The 20,407-nt window shown below is 35.1% G+C and overlaps 1 protein-coding gene across 2 annotated transcripts; it reads left to right on the top strand.

Annotated features, from left to right (window-relative positions):
* The first annotated feature begins 1,952 nt into the window (after positions 1-1,952).
* On the top strand, positions 1,953-20,262 carry LOC105335381 (uncharacterized). 2 transcript variants are annotated; one of them, XM_011439221.4, is made up of 11 exons: positions 1,953-2,467; positions 5,392-5,460; positions 5,569-11,493; positions 12,451-12,645; positions 12,745-12,954; positions 13,125-13,148; positions 13,901-14,101; positions 15,955-16,304; positions 18,665-18,761; positions 18,851-18,930; positions 19,317-20,262. In XM_011439221.4, the coding sequence occupies exons 1-11, from the start codon at positions 2,278-2,280 to the stop codon at positions 19,356-19,358; spliced, it is 7,383 nt and encodes a 2,460-aa protein (XP_011437523.3). In that variant the 5' UTR covers positions 1,953-2,277; the 3' UTR covers positions 19,359-20,262. The 2 variants fall into 2 exon arrangements, with proteins under 2 accessions (XP_011437523.3, XP_011437524.3); XM_011439222.4 differs by lacking the exon at positions 13,125-13,148 and having other exon boundaries at positions 1,956-2,467; positions 19,317-20,260.
* The last annotated feature ends 145 nt before the right edge of the window (positions 20,263-20,407 follow it).

Raw genomic sequence — 20,407 nt, 5'->3', positions numbered from 1 at the left:
AGAATTTACATATTTGCTTTTGCTCATGTTAGGAATGCGGTTCATTTTTGATGCATACTGATTTTGGAACTCATGTGCCTTCTACACAGAGTATATCCACGTGCTTAATATTTTTGTGATAGTCCTAATAAGAAAGAAAAGGAACCAATATCAATGAACCCAATTATGACCTACTAATAGATACATTAGATATGTCATTGTATATCACAATTGAACGATTTCGGGAAATGATTGCAGTCCATAAATCCGTGGCCAAAGTCCCATGTAGCATTATACACACTTGTTTGTTATAACTGAAATGACTCAGAGGTTATTGCAACAAACAATAGATAAATTGAGAGAATTTGGATTTTAGGTTGATTGTATTAAATCATTTGCTTACGTTTTTTTTAAATACAATTGAAGAAGTTATTGTTTGTTCACATTATATATATTTTAAAATGAACGTCAGTCTTCATAACGTGTAGGCGGCATTCAACTACGTGGTTACAAGAATAAAGTCTATACTTTACTGTAACATATGCACATATTACGATACAATCAGTATTTTATAATGGGCCAAAATAAGTAGGACAAAGAGGCGCGAATTAATGGCAACGTACGTGTTGCTGGTTTATGTTGATAGATCAGGGATTTCCAAAGCCACAATGCTTGCATAGACAAATGAGCCAATCTTTCCTTGTATATTAGGCTTATAGACCCTGGAAAGGAATATACAGCGTTTGTTAAGATGAATTGAGCACGTGGACAATTTTTTTAATGAAAAATTACTATGTGGATATTTTAGTTCAACAACAAATTTCAGATTTATATGGCAAAATATCCAAAAAAAAAAATAAGACATACTGTATCGCATTAAGTATATCTTTAGATTTGTATATGAGTACAAATTGTTTACTACAAACAACTTTTTTTATATTAAATATTAAAAACCCGGAAAAAAATTGCTCAGAATGTACATTAACATCGTTAAATGAATGCAACAAATCATTTCATATTATTTTGTGATAAATAGACTCTGAAAAATGAGCCTCTGGTTAAAGAGTTGTTAAATACTTAAGTTAGTAACCCTATACCCTTTCCTTAAAAACGAAAGTAACAACGTACATTTATGAACATACACTTTAGAGTTATCCGGAAAAAAGTGCTGATGATGGATTTGAAAGGTACCTGACTGTGCTTAGAACGTCGGATCAACCTCTTGACCCAACTGTCTCCGCATAAGAAGCGGTACATTAAACGATCATCTATCAATGACCAATGTAGAAGGAACGTGGAGAACAAATAGACGCAATGTCACAGCGCCATTATCGTATCTTTTATTGTCTCTCAATGACCCATACATGATTATCTGACCTAATTACTTTTAGTGTCATTATCATTAAGACGTAAAAATTAGTCCTCAATGATCGTATTTTATTTATTTTTAATTTGTACCATGTTGATATATTTACATTTACCGGGTGGCAGTATATTCCATACATGGAATACGAAAAATTGAATTATAAAAACAACAAATAAGATACAATTTGCGAAAAAAGCAAAAATATAGCTACGCCTTTCTGATCATGATGTACGACTGTACGTACAGATGTTTGTATATCAGGTCTGGCCCTTATCAATTTTTCCCCGGTAAATATATATGGGTGTTTTATTTTCCTTCTTATGATTTAATTATCTCTGTTTTTTAATACAATTATATAAAATAATTTTTTTTCACATTGTTTTCGTGATTCATATTGTTGCATTATTTTTTGGAACATGGAGATTCGTTGTTTTTATTGGTATTCAAATTACACAGACGTTCCGGCAAGGCAGAAACTTCAGTGCGTTCCTTTTTGTCTTGTTTCTCTTACCCTCTATAGGCACCTCCCGTACCTTACGTTTTTCTTCACTTTGGCCTGTTTTATGGCAGACTGGTTGGCAGACGACATTTTGGAGCGCGGGAAACGACATTCGATTGACAACACTGTCCAGTTGATCAGCAAGCCCCCCGACACTTCGAGTGACATTTTTGTGGATTTTTGTGGAATTAATTAATGAAGCGTATCCAGCACAAATCACCCTTCACTTGCGATGGACAAACGCATCGCTCTCGTTAGATCCATTATTTACATGGAGGCATGGGGACCTATTCCATCAATGGACCTACCTCAGTGGGAAAGCCGCTTATCCCATGTATCAACTTACATCTACCAGGGCTGCAAATCGAGAATTTCTAGTAAAATGAATAATGGAACTTTATTCTGTTTTGGATTATTTTCGTTGCTGTAAGCCATGGCATTGCCTATGTTACAAGTTGGTGCGGTGTTGACGAATTTAGTTTGTACGAAAGTGCCGATTTTAGCTCGTCCACATTGCTACAGAGATAATGCGGACCGATATCCCCATAAATTCAAATGTTGCCCGTATAACTACGTTTTCGTGAATTATGATCGGATTTGCTCCTGTGTGCCGAAGAAATATGGTAAGATACCCGACTTTAAACACTTTTCTTTATTTATTTTTGTATCGTTTCTAAAAAAAATATCATTTGTTTGCTCACTTCCGATCGATTCTATATCATTAAAATGTTTTGCTATGCATCCCCTCTCTCTCTCTCTCTCTCTCTCTCTCATTCTCTTAAAAAAACCGATATATACATGTAATATTACAATCGTTAAGATAGAACCATTTTAACAAGACCTTGGGGTTTTTGCAGGACGTAACTATCTATATTTCTTGCATCAAAACAAGTTATATTGACGCTGGTTTCATTTTAGTGCGAAATATCTGACGTTTTCCTGGCTTTTTTAACGATTTGGATATTTTATATGCCAGGAAAACGTCAGAACCGGCGCTATTACGAAAACTGGAAATTCGCCGCCTCGAACTAGAAGTGGTACTCTAGGCTCAATTTTAAATAGATACATATAATATTATATAATAAATCTTTAAAAAATACAGCTCAAAATATAATTTAACTGCATATTTTGATGACGACACTGATAAATAGTGTTGTTGACCTATTTTCTCGCGAGATTTCAAAAATGCACGAAATCAAAACAATTCTCGACAGTTTGATAGAATGTGTTCAACAGCCTGTTTATGGGATGTAAGGACCCGTAAAAGCGATATTAGCGAGCAGTCAAATCGATTTTATTAATTAGTTGTGAGTGAAACATTTTATTCAACTCGTAAATATTTAAAATCGATCCGAGAAAGCCGCCTCCAGTTGGAGGCGGCGAATTTCCAGTTATCGTGATGGCGCCGGTTCTGACTTTTTCCTGGTATATAAAGTATCAAAACCATTTAAAATGCCGGGAAAACGTCAAATATTTTGGACTAGTCTCATTTTTGTTAGACAAAATACCCAAAGTCCAAGCTCTTGTTAAAATGGCTCTGTATAATCATTCATCACCTTTAATTAAGTTGACCACATGGCGCCGTGTGGTTTTGAATAATTGGTACTTGTTGTGTCTAAAAGACAGTCTGCTACATAAATAAATAAAAGTCAGCTCAAAAGGACCCTAAAAAAATTAAATTGATGCAATATTGGTTAGAAAAACAAATAAATATGAATGATAAATCCTTCAATTTTCCTTTTTCCTGTCAAATCCGTTCAGACAATGCCGATTAGAGAATCAAATACACGAAGTTTAATATGCGTTTTTGTTGTTTACAGTTGTGTTGTTGAGAGCGTTTGGCGTTATACGTCTGTAAAGATTGTATATTGCCACCATAAAGCAAATCCTAACGTCAAATAAAACGCATGCTATACCGTTACTCTGTATACGCACATTTTCTACCGATCATAAAATCCAAAATCATGGTGATAGGTGTTTATTAATGATACCTCGCTAATCAGTATGATATTTCATCATATACATGTGTACACAGATACATGAAACTGACATTCCATAGAAACAAACTACATGTAAGACTGTTACATCACAGAAAAATAAAACTATTTTTGGGAGGTGATATTTGTAAGACTTCTCGGCCGACTTCCTTATTGCCTGACACCTCCCTCAGGGGTTTCTTTATGTAACATATTAATTACTTGTAATAATATGGCCTTTGTTAACTCTTAATAAGAATATATACAATGTACCAAATGAGTAGGACTGAACAGAAAATGCCGGTATTTGATAAGGTAACGGACATTGATTATTTTATGCCTAGTTTGCACAGGACTTTCAAATACAGTGTTCTAACATTTTTTCTTCTTCAGTTTTTACATCAATAATGAAAAATGTATCAGGTATAAATAAGGGATTTATATAAGATTATGATATATAATAATATGTTTTTGTGATTTTTGTTAAAGGGGAAGGAAAGTAAAAAAAAATGGTTTAAATTATCACATATGGCCATGCTGTTTTGATAGTAAACTACATAATTAAGCTTTAATGGACGTTTGAAGTTAGAGAAATTGTATTTACAGGAAGCTGGCATGATGTAGAACTCTTTTGCATTAAAAACCGAAAATTTATTATTTCTTCACACAATCTATTCCGGTTTAGTTTTCATATACAATGTACACAATGCTCTAAATAAAACGCTGGTTTATGCCTTGCTGTTACTCAAGTAATCGACTGAACAAAATTGATAATGTTTTAAGTTCGCATGTCAATCTTAAGAATAAATACATGTATGCATACATAAATGCATTTCTAATAAATAAATGACAGCTGTTAATCTGCAATCATTCAATGTTGAAAAATGACCGAGTAAATTTTTATTCCGAGTCAAGTTTTACGCTAACAGAATACACTTTAAGTTTGTTACAATTGTAAAAAAAAATGGATGGTTAAAATACAGTCTCTAAAATCGGAAATACCCTGTCGAAATAACGACGGCAGACATATTCTACGATACTTGATATCTGTTGACAATTTCCACAACTACGCAAAGATTTGCAAAAAACTGATGCTATGTTGATAAAACAAATCGGAATAGATGGTGTAACGTCATAAATTAACTTTCAATGGCAGGTCCATAACGGCGGGAAATTTAGATTAAGGGATCGATATTTCTGGATTTATCAATAGATCCGGGGTTTCCAATGAAAATAGATACGATTTACAATTAAAGTAGATAGTACTTAATTGATTTATTGATTAATTGATTTATTGCACAACATTTTTTTAGTTTAGAAGGCAATGGGGCCAACAGACTGTCCATCGTATTTTCCATTAACTTTTAAATTCATGTACAACATTTTAAAAATATCTTATAAGAAATATTCTTGGCGTATTCTATAATAACGTTAGCATACATCTGTAGTAAATTCATTGGTGTATTTTCACACCGTTACCTTAAAAAAAACAATTTTATAAAAAATGCAGAAGTGGAATTCCGTTATTAATATCCATTTTCCATTTCTTTTTTATTTACCATTTTCTCTAGCACAAACGTTACGAAACGAACAGCGGTATCGTCAACAAAAATATAATAGTCCATCATACCAGAAAACGGGTAAGATTATTGTGTTTGAAATGTTTGAAAACACATAAACAATGTATACTTACACTACATTATACATGTCTATAGATTATTATTACTCAGTACGTTTTCACATTGCAGGGTATCGTCGTGTGAGTAACTATGGATCTCAAAGAAGTAAAAACTACGGTTATGCAACAAAATCATCAACGAAACAGTCTAGGTACAGACAAACTCCGTCCCTTAACGCAAGGAGAAAGGGGAGTTATCCGGAGCCGTCAGAGTCAATATCAAACAGTGTTAAAGTGACTTCTATCAAGAGAAGATACAAACAAAATTCTAATCCAGTCAAATTCAAATCTATTCGAAGAAAGACCACATCAAATTCATTAAAAAGGACACAGCATGTGCCTACCAACACGAAATCTAGGCGAAATAATCTTAGACAACGACCAAGAAAGGATTTCACAAACATGCGCATAAACAGTGTGAAAATACCAAAGAAAACTGTTTCAAAGGTACCACAAAAACGCGTGCAAGTGAAAACACAAATTCTTTCATCTGCGAAAGTTCATGATAGACAAACAAAACCGAAATCGGACAATTCGGATAAAAAGTTAATTCGTAATGTTGGATCTTCAATTGTTGCAACAAACCAACGTAAAGGAAGTCGGGTGAAACATATATCACCACCCAAGAGAACAAGTGCCTCGTTTGTAAAGAATGCTAAATCTACAAAAAAGAACTTGCCGTCTGAATTCAGACAGAGACAATACAAAGAAAATGTTTCGAAAATTAAAAATATAAAGAACGATGTTATAAACCATGTAACACAGACTTTGATCTCAGACACGAAGACGTCTCAAAGCAGTGGAAATATACCAATATACTACTTGAACTATAATTTGAAGAATGGAATTGTTGTTCAAATGCCAGTCATTTATGAATACCATGTAGTATTACCTCAAGGAATAGACAGGGCGATTCCCATGCCTGGCAACAAGGGCTACCTCGTTCCCATCTCCATTTATGTAGCGACTTCCGGTCGTTTCGTCTTCAACCCCGTTATCCTTCGTCGTCATCCTTCCCTACTTTCCCATATCCGTCTTGCAAGACAGCGTGGCATTTCAATTAAACCTATTCCTCTTAGACAAGACACAATTCAAAGTAATGAACTTTCTACATATCTGAATGCTCGTTCTCATCAATTTGACGATATTTTAATTGACCATCCAGTTCCTGTTGATCCACTTCATGACGTAGTTCCCTTAGAAGCACAAGATCACGCCCCGCAATCACATTTTATAGGCGTGAATCACCGACATATCGATAACAATGTTCAACGTCAAAACAACGGAGTAGTTTTTGGCTTTGACAATACTCAGACCCAACCTCAACATTTTCCACATAGCAGAGTAGTAAAGCATTCAAAAGATAAAACCTCGCAACCTTTTGAAAATATCAACACGTTCTTTGACAATGCTACTTTGAACGGACTTCCAAATAGAAACTCCATCGACCCTAAACTCCAGAGCTTACGAGTTCTGTCCAACAAAGACTTTGTGGATAAAAGCAGTAGAATAAAGCAAACTTTCAATCCTAATTGGATACCGAATTTAGATTTATTTCAAATGTTGACAAATGGCCAAAGACTCAATGAAAATCATCCGACACATATACAATCAAAACAAAACATACAGAAAACGTTCAAAAACCATTATGTGGATCTTCATAATATCATATCAAATATACCGTTAGACTCTCATTTCGATTTAAAGACAGATATTCTTGGTAGACCTATTCCAGACATCCCTGGCCCATTATCATTGAGAAGACAATCACAAGGCAAAAACCACCGTTTACACTTTTCAGGTACCCACAAAGGCCCTGTCGGCTTTCCATCAAACAATTCACCCCCGAGAAGAGCTGAAATCATGTTGCCTGAAACTTTACATTTGGTCAATACAGGTATACCTCAAATTTCTGAAAGCTCAGTCCCTCTTGCATCCAGTGGTTTTGCAGACGTGAATGTAGCAAAATCTTTCATCACTAAATTAGCTGAACAGCGTATGTCAAAGCTTAATCCTACTGAAACAATTAGTGTCATTCAAAAGGACCCTTTTTTAAATAAACAAAACAAGATGACCCTAAAGTTTCAAGGAGTGTCTGTCAAGCGACCAGAAACACAAAATTTGAACCATCAACTACCAAATCCGTTAGCAGGAATAGCTGGATCAACAAATTCAATGACACCTATAGAGACAACTTTGCACACTGGAAAGGGAACAGGAAACATTGTTGTACAAACAGAGACGGGAAAAAATGCAACCACACTCGCAAAAACAATCACACACATTGGGAAAATCAATGCAAACATAAAGGGCAGTTCTAAAATGATCGGAAACAATATAGGTGCATTTGAAATACCCATTGTGCAAACCAAAACAAGAAACACAAAGTTACAAAATATGTTGATTGGGAATGTTGCTGAAGTATTAGATCCCTTATCAGTGCTAAGAAACAATCAAAAGACACTAAAGACAACAAATGGATTAACTGGAACCAATACAAAGAAACTTATACAAACTATGATTAACGGACAGGCTAGCAATCTACCAAATTCTTTACATGGAATGGAAAACCCTGCCCTGATGAACTCATTGCTTGGGGGATCTGCGAATAACTTAACAAATTTAAAATCAAATTTGCTTGGACAAACTGGTGTTATAACAAATCCCATTGCCGGGGTCGAACACACTGCCTCAAATATAAATCCATTGAAAGGAGGACATGCAAGAAGCTCGACCAATATACAAACGGGTTTGCACGTACAAAATGGAACTCTACCAAATTCACTAGCCGGTGTGAAAAACACTGCCTTAGATGTCAATTCTTTGTCAGGAAAACTTGCTTCAGGCTCATCCAATTTACAAACTTCACTAGGACATACTGGGACTATACCAAATCCACTGTCCGGACTCGAACACTCAGCTTTAAACCTCAATGTTTTGACAGGAAGACCTACAACAAGCTCATCTAGTTTACAGGCTAATCTTATTGGACAGACTGGAGGTAAACCGAATCCATTATCCAGGGTCGAAAACGCTGCATTAAATCTTAATGTTTTGACGGGAAGACCTACAACAAGCTCTTCCGGTTTACTGGCAAATCTTAAGGGACAAGTTGTAGGTGTACCAAATCCATTACCCAGGATCGATAACACTGCTTTAAATCATAATGGTTTGACGGGAAGACCTACAACAAGCTCTTCCGGTTTACTGGCAAATCTTAAGGGACAAGTTGTAGGTGTACCAAATCCATTACCCAGGATCGATAACACTGCTTTAAATCTCAATGTTTTGACGGGAAGACCTACAACAAGCTCATCTGGTTTACTGACAAGTATTCAAGGAATGATTGGAAGTAAACCAAATCCACTATCCGGGATCGATAACGCTGCTTTAAATCATAAGGTTTTGACGGGAAAACCTTCAACAAACTCATCTGGTTTACTGACAAGTATTCAAGGAATGATTGGAAGTAAACCAAATCTACTATCCGGGATCGAAAACACTGTCTTAGATATGAATTCATTAATAGGAGGTCCTGCAATAAGCACATCAAGTTTACAAACAAATTTGCAAGGACAAACAGGAAGTATACCAAACCCTTCAGCAGGAATGGCAAAAACAGATGTTAAACTCGATGCATTGATGGGAAGATCTCCAGCAGGCTCAACTGCATTACAAACAAATCTGCAAGGTCTGACTAGTAGCATACCAAACCCTTTCTCAGGAACGGAAAACACTGCTATAAAACTCAATTTATTGAAAGAAGGTTCCTCGTCAAATTCCAAGAATTCACAAACAAACCTGCAAGGACGTATAGGACATATACCGAATCCTTTAGTCGGGGCGAATAACCCTACTGTAAACTTGAATACATTGGTAGGAAGACTTCAAGTTCCCTCAACAAATTTACAAACAAATGTGCATGGAAAAATGGGTCATTCACCAAATCCTATGGCTGGAATTAAAGCAACCACGGCAATTGATCTCAATCAACTTAAAGGATTGCCAACGTCTAGCGCAGCAAATTCAGTAGGAAAGACTGATCATTTACCAAATTCTGTATCAGGGATTGAAACTCCTGCCGTAAAGTTCAATACACTATTTGACATACCTGCATCAAACTCAATGAAACTACAAACGAATTTGCAAAGACTGATAGGTTCCATACCAAATCCGTTAGCAGGTACAGCAAAAACAGTAGCAAATGTCAATGCTTTACTAGGCTCACCAAAATCCCAAACAAATGTGCAAGGCCAAAGCGGTCCTATTTCAAACCCTAAGGCAATCCACGATCACACTGCTGTCAAACACGACCAAGGGATGAGAAGTCCAGCTGAGACCTCAGTGAAATTACAACTAGATTTACAAACACAGAGCAATGGTATACCTAATACTGTATCGAATATTAAAAATGCTGCAGTAACAATGAACAGATTTCATATAACACATCAGCCTGTAGCAAGCTCAACAAAACTAATAAAACAAATTGGTAATTTACCGAATCCTATGACGGGAATGGGAAAAACAGCAGTAAAACTCAGATATTCAAACAGGAAACCCGAAACAAGTACAGGCACGATGCACAAGTTACAAAGACAAACAAATAATCCACCGAATCCGTTGTCAGAATTCGGTAACACCGCACCAAAATCTGAAACATTGATTGGAATCGGACAACCAGCATTAAATTCGGTACACTTAGAATTGAATTCTCCAAGACACACTGGAAACGTACAAAATCTTCTTTCAGGAATGGGAAATAACGCGGTTGTACTCGAAAATCCCATAAGACAATCTGAAATAGGAATAACAAATACGTTTGAACAATTAAATGGACACGCCAGAGTTATTCCCCCTCAATCTGCCTCAGTTGGTAGGATAAATTCAGGACTGACTGACAACTCTTTAAGGAATAGAATGTTTTTGCGAGAGAACGTTAACATGCCTATTCAGTCAAACAAATTCAAGAAGATTCCATTCAATCCACGATTGCTTGCGAAACAAAACCCTTTTACATACAGGACATTTTTCAACTTATCTCCAAATGGTCCTAACACCGGATCAAGCTCGGACAGGAATGGTGTAATTGGAATCATTAATGGAAATACCAAGATTTATCCGATCCCAATATTCCCAGGCGCCATCAATACTAAGATGGGAGAACCAGTCTTTCAGACGGGCAATGGCTTTGATATATTTAGTGGACAAGAATTCAGCCCATTTATTGACCCAACTACCAATCTTCCTGTCGGTTTTACAGTCAAGAAATTCAATAATGAAGTTGGTGGAGTTGTTGATCTGCTACAAAAAGATAAACCAATGGCGTCGGATGGAAGGAAAACAATCAATGTTAGGGCAAAACAACCCAAAAAGGAAAATGGGGTCATCCGATTTTTGCAAAATGATGCTTCGATCAAAGAAATTATCACTGTACTTCGAAGAAAAAAGAAAACACTGGGACCAAATAAGAATGAGTTATTCATTCCGCCAGAAATTATCGGCGAAAAAAGTCGGAACGATATTGTAATGTATTTAGAAGATGTGAAATCTTCGAAAAGTCTTTCTCGGAAACCAAGCAACGATAGCGTGCCAAAAGACTTAGTAAAACTACTAAAAAATCCAGTTTTTGTTCGATACATCGATAATAAAACACAAGAAACAACACCAAACACGGTAGATCTTTCTGATCCCCGCAAACTTGGTCTGATCTTTGACAGAATTAGCGGTTCAAGAAAACCCACTGCAATAGAAACAAAAACTAACATGACTTCGGATATCTCATTCACCAAAAGTAATACGAAAGTGTTGAATTCCAAATCTAAGGAATCGATGGTGTTCCTGACCGCAAAAACAGTCCCCCCACTGATACAAAAGCCGGATGCCGAGGTGTTGTTCCCGGCTGATCCGGTCATTACTCTTCCTCCTGTACCTGTCCTGAAATTCGACAGCATTGAGCTGAACCACCAGAAACCACTCAAAATGAACCTCACAAAAGGTATGACCGTCCAGTAACTCCTAACTGTAGGACTGAGGTCTCTTTAGTAACAAAAGTTTTATGAATATATTAGTTTCCCCTCGTATCTCGTAGCATTAGGTCGAGTTTTTTGGTGCATGTAAATGAAATTGATTTAATTATATATATTTGAATCTAAAAGTTAAGACTTTGAAGAATATGACACCGCAGTATTTTGATGATATTAATTGCATGGCTACTCATTTTGTAAATGTACATGACTGTACATGTATGATTGATTACAGCGTGTGTTATCATTAACCCAAGAAGTTTCTGAAAAAAAACTATTTAGAAGATCAATCATATTTTCTGTAATATTTATTGCTTATCATTTTTATCCAGGTAATTAGGTCTCTATCTCTATATGACTATTCTGTATATGGGGGTTTATGAGGCAAGGTCTTTCCAGGTGCGTTCATAAAAACGGGACAGAGCGTGTCATGTACAAGTAATTAATCACGGATTAGTGGCCCGGTGTTTGATTAATGAACATTCGAAGGCTGTCGCGATCTAATGACCAACTTTTGTATTTTTGATGACAAGAAGACCCCTGTCAACCATAGCTTACATAAATAGATACAAACAGAGTCTGTGTGACGTCTGTCTAATAAAAACCTGATGTAATATTATAATAGTATTATTTCAAAATCCTTTTTCAGAACATTTTAGAACTACTTGTTTACATTTGTTGAGTATTTTCGATAAACATAGGATATATATATTTGTTGATCATGAATAATTTATATTTTTCTTATATTTTTACAATTTATAAAAAAAAATGAAATACATTTTACACATTATTAATGTAAATATGAACAAAATGAGATAAATTCTCTAATTTAAGTTGAGAGAAGCATAAGTTTCAAGAGAGATTAAAAGCATGGCGTAATACATGTATTTGAAAAAAAAATGTGTAATTTATGAAAAAAAAACTTTTAGATTTGTGTCAAGGCTGCATTATAGACGGAGGTCTGGGATATGCCAACCATCCAAGTAGCTGTGAACGATTTATCGTCTGCTACCCCGGAGAGGGCGGGAAACTGGTCCCTATAGAACAACGATGTCCTCATGGATTATTCTGGAGCCAAAAAGCTCTGACTTGTCGTCTGCCGAAAGATGTTCTGTGCCCGTATGGTGAGTTTTACATTTATGACCAATAACCTTCAAAGCTTTGATGAATGCATTTCAAAATGAGTTCATATTCTACATCCAAAATGAAATTTGAAAATGTAGATATATGTCTGAGGAAGAAGGGAAAGCATCAATATCCCCATGAAGAGAATTGCCTGTCTTATTGGGAGTGTCAAGAGGGATACTCTGTCCCCAAATGTTGTCCCTCCGGGACATCGTTCAAGGAGGGGCAGGGCTGTGTCAGTAACGATGGGTCATGTAAGAGCAGGTGCCCGCTCGGTGACAGTGAAATACAGCCAGTGTTTTGGCAAGGTAATGATTACAGATATAACATATTAGACATTGATTGATATTCTCTATTTGTAACTTAAGTTTACTCATGATATAAGCGTCATGTTTCTGTTAATACTTCTTTTTTCTGTCAGACTTAAACGTAAACATTGTAAAATAAGATTTATATCATGAATCGTTTATTGTTTCAGGAAATTTTGTTACATCTTTATTGGGTCAGTTTTTTCTTCATTGTTTCGTTCTTTTAACCCCCAAGAAGTCCTAATAAAAACGTAACAGTGTTCATGTTTTTAACAATATTCACAAAACGTTGAATAAATTTCGGAAAGAATTATAATTTTGTAAATATGCCTTCTACATGTGTGTATGTGTATTTAACGCTCAATCCGTAACAAAATGCGCAGCGCCGACTGCTTCATGCGAGTTTACGTCGAAATTCTAACATTTTCGTCAATCCATAACCTTTGATGTTGAGTTTTTCTGTACTTATTCTTTCATGATGTCGCCATTATGAATTAAATTTTATGGGATTTGGAGATACCAGATCTGTTGTCATTAATATATCGAACTCATATACTAAATGTTTACATCATCATACATGTGAACCAACATTTACAATATGTAATTACATCTGTGTTAAGCGGAAAACATAATAAATATGTGTGGTACATGTCCATTTAACTCCTTTCCAAATTAAATACGGTGAATTATTCGATAAACTAATCAATTTTCAATTGTAATCATTGAGCTAATTTAAGCATTTTTAATGATTTCAATCGTTTATATTATTAAGAAACTGAATTTTAATGTTTATTTTTAATTAATCTTAATTTTTTATAATAATACATCAAATCACGTTGGATAGATAACTCGGCCAATCTTGTTGAAATATGATCTATAGTTATATTGTATAGTCATAAATTGTTGGGGAATACATTGACATTGTTAAAAAAATATATACTTTTAGGAGAATGTGACAGACGTGCAGTTCCTGGAAGTCGAAACAAATATGAACGACACGTCTATTACCAGTCACACGCTGGGGTGGCGGGGCGGATCCAGCAGGAGTGGATGCTTCAGGAGTGTTCACCGGGGACCGAGTTCCACCCGGAAGTGTGTGACTGTCGAGTATCAGGGGACCCAGCAGCTCTAAACAAAATAAAGCACGGTGAGTGGGTGAAACGAAAACATAAATAAAACAGATGCTTATAAAACCCACCACTGATATAATAATATTCTTATTCATTGCTCTACTTTTGCAGTAGTCTACCTTTCACCCACGCATATGGCCAGCTGTTATTGCCCATTATTACCTATTATACATTAATGACATTTTGCCCGACAGAATCGTTACAGAGTTCGTACTTCATCGATATAAATACATAATAAAATTTGTCTGTATCCATGCGGCGCTGACTTGTAGGATATGTGAATGCGATTTTTTTTGGTTGAGGTCAATATTTGTGGTTGCTTGTCCCAACCAGCAGTCAGGTTCTAATCCCACACGTGCACGTTTTGTCCTCAATCGTGTTGAGTTGTCTTTTTTTCCTTTGTATTTCTATGATAATAAGTATATTAGAACAAAGCAGTTGTTGTCAGCTGAAAATTTTGTACACTACATTACAAGAAACAAATTTACACAAGCATCAAAAGAACAACCACAAACCTGTTGGGTTTTTTTTAACTTAATTACACGGATTAGAAATGAAAAAAATCGAGTTATTGCATTGCATGAAAATCCCTCAAATACATATGAGCAAAATGATGCCGGCCCTATATCTATATATACACATGTTTATATTTATATACGTTTATAAATTATATCAGAGAGTCCTTAGCTACAGGTCTGTAGCTCCCGGTCTGAAAAAAAATTGGATAGACGACCTGGGAGCTACAATGCCCCACAAAGTAGAAAAAAAAATGCAATTTACGGCGCACAAAAATTTGCGCTAGTTTTGAACTGATTATTTTTATATCCGAACACATTCCGTACACATATTTGATTCCAAAAAAAAATAAACTTCAGACATTTTCATTTATTGTCGATTTTAAAAAACCGAAATAACTTTTATTCTGGTTAAAAAGAAATATCACATGCGTGTATAAAATAGACTCCTGTGTTGGATGACTCAAATACAAACATTACTACATTGTAATTGTATCCAGTACTCAGTACCCGATTTTCCTCTTTTGTTGAATTCATTTGTTTTCAAAAATGTATTTGAAAATGTATAGGAAACGTCAAATATAATAAAATTTTACGCTTTTATTAATGATTGTTCATTAATAGTCATGAACAAACAAATACTTACCCCCTTATGCAAGGCTTCAAAGCGTTAAGGTGGCTAACTACACCTTGAAATATTTTCTCAAATCAGCAGAAAATTAATTGATTATGAGAGATATCACAGTGGATAAGAAGTATTTAAGTCAAAAAGGCAAAAAATGTGCAATTTTTGATAAAAATTACATTTTCAAAAATGTAATTCAGTTAACATGAACAAAAGCTCCAAGCGGATTCGAACTCATGATCTGTGGTTCAGAAGCCCAATACTTTAGCCACTGAGCTACGACAATATACAACTCAATCCGAACGGTATTAATAGTTTAACAAAACATTTAAATCGCCATCTTGTGACGTAGTGTCTTAAAAAGTATAAGTCTGGGTGTAGTGAAGTACCTTAAGTATACAAAACGTCTGGTTGCGCTACTTTTTACAATTTCCATATACATTACCGAACGCCTTCTGGTTGCCAGTGAAAACAGCGAAACACTTTCTTTGGTAGCACGAGTATGCATACAGAGAATAAGCTGTGATTGATACTCTACGTTGATATTACGTAGATACATGTATGTACTAACTTAACGACCGTGGCGTAGCAATCTGAAGCTTCTGGAAAGATCCATGTCTGAATAAGTACATTATATATTTAGCTATTGGTTTGAATAATTTATGTATAAGTTCAATATTTTGTCAAAATAATAATCACCTCAAGAGTATATTTTTCTGGAATTTTTTAGTATGTTCACCGGATGTGTATCTCTCATTTACACACAACCTAAAAGACGAATCTTCATCTCGGACGCATGTCCGTGCTGACAACGTTTCCCTGGCAACCAGCGGTTCGGCGTGTTTCATTGGTCGGTCAGCGCTGGCTATGCCAAAATTCGCCAACATGGAGTTAGGTTCATACCTTTACGTGAAGCTGACATACCGACATATGTCGTCAAGTCCAAAGAACGAGGTCTTAGTATACAACGGGGACTGTGAGAGGAAGCCGTCTTTGATTCTGGGCAGCACAGCTGACGGGAACTTTGTTTCCGTGGTAACGACCTCCGGAGAGCAGCACACACTACACGTGAAGTCCTCGGTAAGACAGGGGAGGTTATGCGACCCCACAAATGATTAACGAAATGTTTAGTGAAAAATATATAAGAAAAGAGTAATTAAGTTATCCAACCATTGAAATGACTTATATTATAGTTAACAGTAAGAAAGGGGAGTAAATGAAACCCCGTAAAAAATAATGAGCACCTGACATTCAAATATATTTTTTAATAGAAAGTTAATGTCTTGTTTTAGTATTATAGTACGGGGATTTGATTTACTAAAAAAAATATTTCAACGTCAAGTGCCTGTATTATCGAGAGCTTTTATCAAGAAAAAAAAAAGAAATGTACGGGGGTTATAATAAGCCTTGATAAATTGATAACGAGATTTACTCGAGTAATAAAGAGATAATTTAATTAATAGACGTTTTCAAAATATTAAGGAAGGAGAGGTTATAAAATTTTCTGAAAGTGCGTGTCAGATTTGCACATTGCTGTATAGGTGTTACAAATAAGATAAAAGTTCTCTTTGCCCGACAAGCGCTTGCTACAGTTGAGTTATATTCATTTATTATATAGCCATAAATGATAAAACCACCCATTTTATAGAAGTCATCTGCACTTTGTGCATTAGAAATGTTTCAATTTTCTGAACACATTTTGAAACAACACTGTGCAGGTTAATTTTGCCGGTGCCAAGGTGGCATTTTTGCACCCGTCTTAAAGCTGCATATATCGAAAAATTCAAATATACCATATGATAGACTTAAAGAGTTAACAACCACCTTTGTTATCATTGTATCTCACCTGTCAGGTGATATATTTACCTTTTAAAAATAAATTCCTACAGGAAAATAATTTTTCCCATAGAAAAAACAATATTCCGATAGAAAATTTGTAATTTCCTAACGGAATACAAGAACTTCCTAAAGGAATTTTACTTACGATAGGATTTGATAAAATCCGATAGGAAATCTTAATTTCCTATAGGAAAACTACTAGTACCTGTCTGAAGCAAATTCCTACTGGAAATATTATTCTCCGATAGGAAATATAATTCCTATAGGATCTTTAGAAAATCCTATAGGATCTTTAGAAAATCCTATAGGATTGTCAAAATTTGCTGTAGGAGAATAATTTCTCCTATGGGAATTATCATTTTCCTATGAGATATTAATTTTTAAAGATAAATGTCTCAAATTTCAGGTGAAACACACTAAAATCAGAAGTGGTTATATACTCTCTAGACAGTGGTCTAACATTTGGTATATATGGATTTTTCCGAAACTGCATCTTAATTGGGTGCAAAAATGCCACCTTGGCACTGGCATAATTATCCGGCACAGTGTTAAACTTTAAATGGCAGATAGTCGAAAAGTTGACCGGGTTCCTATTTCGGTTAATCATGTAACATTTTTAAGAACAGATGTCCTCGCGTTTAATAACGTCATTGGTTATGAAACATTGAAATAATGAAATACAGGTGATTTAGGACACCCCCCCCCCCTTCCAATTTCCACCGCTGATTAAGAACAAAAAAAGTTTTTAATTTTTGGAAATGGGATATGGTATGACATAACATTCTATCATAAGAGAGTGAAGTACCCAAGGGGTCTAAATCGAGGGAAGGTAGAAAGGGGGGGGGAGGCTCTGTCCTCAGGCGCCTGTTATATAAATGTATGCAAATTACAAGGTTGAACGGTGTTCTAGTATGTAACGAATTAACGCTATCTCATCAAGTATCGACATTTATATTAAAATATGTCAACTTGAACAAGTAAACAGAAGAAAATTGCTAGGAATGACTAAGTGGACATAAACTAAATCTTTTGAATTTAGAGAACATTTATTTAATAGACCCATAAGAACTGAATGTAACAACGTAGTAAATGACATTAGGAGGACACCTACCCACCTTTCTTACTTGATTAGATTTAGGTCTACCCTGTAACCTGGAATATTAAATTACATATTTCAGAGGAGTAGTAATTATTATTGAAGACTATTATGAAGGACTCTGTGTGTGTTGGGTGTTGATTGATGGATCATGACGTGCTCTGTCAAAGAAATAGTAGAAAAATGGCAACTTTGCATTATTATTGCGTGAAGGTAGCAGAATCGTTTTCTTTTGAAAAGGAAAAAAAATACATTATTCTAATTCTTACAATGGATTAACTTAGGTATTAATGCAAATAGGGGTCTTAATCAATTTGACCAATTTTTTTAACATCGACAAACTCTCTTTGGAGTCTACAATGTCCTCCGAGACAAATATGCAGTACATCATTCTATTAGTAGCATTTTCATTTGTCGAATTCTAGTACAATTAAGATTTTTGGAGGGGGGGAGGCAAATCTTAGATGCATAGATATATACAATTGTTTTTGTATTTATTTGGCAGGTGCCAGCGTCGGAATGGAGAACGGTCTCCCTCGTCATAGATAATGGTCACATCCGGGTCACGTCTGACTCGCAGACGGAACAAAAGAGCACATTTGGTAAAAATAGTTCTTCATTATCAACTTATAAATAACATTTTTATTCACCTCAAGACCATGATGACATATTTTTTTTACTTGTTTTTCAGGTGTGTTGGAGCGTGCGCCGTGCGGACTGAAGCTCGGATGGGGCGAGGGGTATGAGAACTTCAATGGCTGCATCGATGAGGTAAGATTTGCTGCCCATTGATTCGTGCATTGTATATTGTTATTGAAATTCATGTAACAGGAAAATCCACGCGTCACTCACTGTATCCAATTTTATATCCGACTGCTTCTTTTATGCACAACTAGGGCATAAATGTGTCACAGTAGTATTTCTGGTAATTGTAGCGGAGAGCATAAGTAAACGTCCGTTATGGTTGATAGCATTAACACACGTGTGTACTTTAAAACTTTAATTTGGATAATTCAAATACAACTGAAATACGTATACAATCTACATGTATAGCTGTTGTTGTTAACACAATAATCATTCATAAAGAATCAGCATTCTCCTAAATCCAAAGCGCAAGTAAAATAAGATGTACATGTATTTTCAATTTATTTTTTCAGTTCACTCTGTTCAGATGTAAACCTGACGGACCTCTCGTATAGAAAACATTTTCCTGTGGACGCCAATGCACGGAAACAGAATTTTTCATCTCCAAAATGACTTTTTACGTTAACTCTCTTTCAACTGTACATGTCAACCTGCCATTTTTTTCATTGTAAATATCCATATGATTTATGTTTGAGCCAGCGATGCATCATAGTGCTTGGTTCTTATACCTTTAAGGAGGCGAGGGTGGCCATTGGGTATTTTATATTCATATTTCAACTCTGTAAATCTACCTCACTAATTGCAATTCACATTGGCAATATACGTTGGCATCATCCAGAACATCTCAGGCCTTTTATGAAAGGCTCGAGGTGCTCTGGATGAAGTTAACCTTGAATTTTGTTAAAATTAATTCATATCATATTTGAGTTAAAAATGATTAAAATAACTGACCCGAGCTTCCCTAAATGTATCGCCATTTATTCGATTTGATATGAAGATTTCAGTTTATTGACGAGTATTGTCTTGTTTTTCTTAAACATATACATGTAAATATTATATTTATTTGATTAATGAACCAAAATATGTATTTGTTTTGAAACAAATGGTTTAGAAATATATATTAGATTTATGAATTTCATATTTATTTGAATTATTAACCATACAATGAGATTGATCATTTGAGTATTTATTTTCCATGAAAAAATTTAGACTTTTTAAATTTGACTTTTAGTCCAGTGCTTAGAATATACCTTACATTCACATTTTTTAAATCATGTATGTATTTCAATCACGCATGTTCATCATGACTTAAACATGTTGCATGGCATGTTTTCAGTTATTTGAAAAGCTCAATTTCTAAAAATGAATAATTATTGAAAACTGATGATTTAGGGCCTTTTTGATTGCTTCCTAAACTGTACTGTAATTCAATTATTTCAACAATATGTATTTGAGAAATAAATATTTTTCAAAATAAAAGTTGATTGCATTGATTTATTTTATTATCTGATAATATTGCTTTCTTATTTTGATTTCTTACACAGTGGCTTGGTTGTCGGAGAGTGGAGTTCTTTATTATTTGTTCCTGAAGACAAAATTGATT

This window comes from Magallana gigas, chromosome 5, assembly GCF_963853765.1.
Source record: "Magallana gigas chromosome 5, xbMagGiga1.1, whole genome shotgun sequence".
Lineage (NCBI taxonomy): Eukaryota > Metazoa > Mollusca > Bivalvia > Ostreida > Ostreidae > Magallana > Magallana gigas.
Note: the sequence above shows the minus strand (reverse complement) of the source record. Positions and strands in the feature narration are given on the sequence as shown.